Source organism: Arachis ipaensis, chromosome B6 (assembly GCF_059453495.1).
Source record: "Arachis ipaensis isolate K30076 ecotype BB chromosome B6, ASM5945349v1, whole genome shotgun sequence".
NCBI lineage: Eukaryota > Viridiplantae > Streptophyta > Magnoliopsida > Fabales > Fabaceae > Arachis > Arachis ipaensis.
Window position 1 is genome coordinate 14,273,248 of NC_142441.1, and position 2,528 is coordinate 14,275,775.

At 48.9% G+C, this 2,528-nt stretch overlaps 1 protein-coding gene across 1 annotated transcript; it reads left to right on the top strand.

The window, feature by feature from the left end:
- Window positions 1–234: 234 nt before the first annotated feature.
- LOC148554675 (uncharacterized) lies at window positions 235–1,965 on the top strand. Its single transcript, XM_088490432.1, has 3 exons — window positions 235–307; window positions 395–940; window positions 1,460–1,965. Exons 1-3 carry the CDS (start codon window positions 235–237, stop codon window positions 1,963–1,965), a joined length of 1,125 nt encoding a protein of 374 aa, XP_088346558.1.
- The last annotated feature ends 563 nt before the right edge of the window (window positions 1,966–2,528 follow it).

Below are 2,528 nucleotides of genomic sequence, written 5' to 3' on the forward strand. Positions count from 1 at the left end.
TCACGACTAGAAAAGTTAGCCTTCGCACTCCTCACGGCCTCCCGGTGCTTGCGACAATATTTTCAGGCCCACCCCGTGACGGTCCAAACCGACCAAGCGGTTAAACATGTACTACAAAAACCCGACTTAGCAGGAAGAATGCTAGCATGGTCCATCGAACTGTCTCAGTTCCAGATCAAGTTCGAACCCTGAAACGCAATCAAAGCACAAGGCATGGCCGATTTTATCGCCGAGATGACGCCGGGAAATCCCACCCCCGAGGCATGGAAGCTACACGTCGACGGCTCATCAAACATCACTTCCGGAGGTGCTGGAGTCATACTCGAAAGTCAAAATGGGGTCGTAATCGAATAGTCAGTACGATACGAGTTTCCAGTATCGAACAATCAAGCAGAATATGAGGCCCTCCTGGCAGGCCTAGCCCTAGCTAAGGACGTCGGAGCAAAAGTCCTGGAAGTAAATACCGATTCACAAGTAGTCAGTTCCCAAATCAACGGAGACTACCAAACGCGAGAGCCCCTACTCCAACAATACCTTGCCAAGGTAAACGAGCTAAAAAAATGGTTCAATCGCGTAACCATACAGCACGTTCCCAGAGAACGAAATGCCAGGGCAGACCTCCTCTCTAAACTAGCCAGCACCAAACCAGGACACGGCAACAAATCGTTAATTCAAGAAGTCGTTAAGTCACCATCTATATCAACCACGACTAACGCTTACCTGACGCTCTCTAGCCAAGGATCATGGACCTACCCTATCCTACAATACCTCCTCGACGGAACACTACTAGAAGACCCCAAAGAGGAAAAGCAGACAAAAAGGGAAGCCGCCAATTACACAGTTGTCGCAGGACAGCTATACAAACGCGGATTCTCGCAACTCCTGCTCAAATGCGTCGAACCCGAGGACACAGAGTATATACTCCGCGAAATCCATGAAGGTTTTTGCGGTCACCACATCGGGGGTAAAACCCTAGCCCAGAAAGTCATCCGGGCCGGATACTTCTGGCCCACGGTTATCCGGGACTCCATGCAGTTAGTAAAAAACTGCGATAAATGCCAAAGGCACGCCAATGTCCACCAGGCCGCCCCGCACCAGCTCAGCATCATATCGGCAGAATGGCCATTCGGCACCTGGGGGATCGACCTTGTCGGACCCTTTCCTACGGCACCCGGTCAACTCCGATATCTCATCGTCGCCATAGATTATTACACTAAGTGGATCGAGGCCGAGCCCCTGGCCTCCATCACAGCAACCTAATGCCGAAAATTCCTCTGGCGACAGATCATTACCCGATTCGGGATCCCCGAGATCATCATCTCGGACAACGGAACCCAATTCACTGACAGAAAATTAAGAGAATTCCTAGAAGGACTACGTATATCCCACCGTTTCAACTCGGTAGAACACCCCCAAACAAACGGATAGGTGGAATCCGCAAACAAAATAATCGTCAAAGGACTCAAAAAACTGCTCGACGAAGCCAAAGGACTATGGGCCGACGAACTCAGATCAGTCCTATGGTCATACCGAACAACCCCCCAAACTACCACCAGAGAAACCCCTTTCCGATTAACATACGGCGTAGAGGCTGTCATCCCAGTGGAAATAGGAGACCCAAGCCCGAGGAAAACGATCGGGGGTAACGACGAGGAAGCAGAACGAGACATCACCAACGAAGTAAAGAGCATAGCCCACATCAGAGAGCTAGCCCTAAAACAAAGAATCAGCCTAAGGTACAACCACGACGTCATCCGACGAGAATTCATGCCCGACGACCTCGTCCTACGGCGGAATGACATAGGAACTCCATACCCAGGGGAAGGAAAGCTCACCCCTAATTGGGAAGGCCCATACAGAATCAAGGCTGCAATCGGAAAGGGAGCATACAAGCTCGAACGACTTAACGGAGACAAAATCCCAAGGACGTGGAACGCCGCCAACTTACGACGATACTACACTTAAACGGACCCCCTAGGTCATCCCCTATTTTGTTCTTTCTCGTTATATGTTTCCCTTCTTTGTTACATTTTTACTTTCCCTCTTTACAATAACTTTTCCTTAAGTGTCAATCTTGGGTACTCTTTCCCACCACAAACGGAGGGTTTTAACGAGGCCCAAACATCAATAAAATTCCATCAAAGCTATTTTTTCCTAACTTTGTTTTTTCCTAAGTACGAAATAGAAGCACGGCCATAATTGGGGGACCGATCACCCCCTAGGCCCGAGATACAGATATCCACGAATCGACCTCACGACGGTCCGCCCACCCCAAACAAGGGGAAAATAAAAAAACCAAAAACCAAAACGACTTAAAACGGAATAAACAAAAAGGCCCGAATGGCCCTAACAACATAAATCGAAGTTCAAAACCACAAATTCACGGTTACACGGTCACACAGCCAAATACATAAAAACATGCAATCCAAAAACAAGAAGTCATAATCACAACTACTCGAGGTCGACAATCTCGCCATCATGGACGGTCTTGAAAGCCCCCATCACAGACACGTCCGCTCCAGGCGCTA

Excerpts from the sequence above, each read along its gene's own strand:
- LOC148554675 (XM_088490432.1), top strand. The coding sequence starts at position 235 with ATGACGCCGGGAAATCCCACCCCCGAGGCATGGAAGCTACACGTCGAC. Across the intron at positions 308-394 it reads ATCAAACATCACTTCCGGAG|AATATGAGGCCCTCCTGGCA; the intron begins GTGCTGGAGTCA and ends ACAATCAAGCAG. Across the intron at positions 941-1,459 it reads ACTCCGCGAAATCCATGAAG|GACTCAAAAAACTGCTCGAC; the intron begins GTTTTTGCGGTC and ends TAATCGTCAAAG.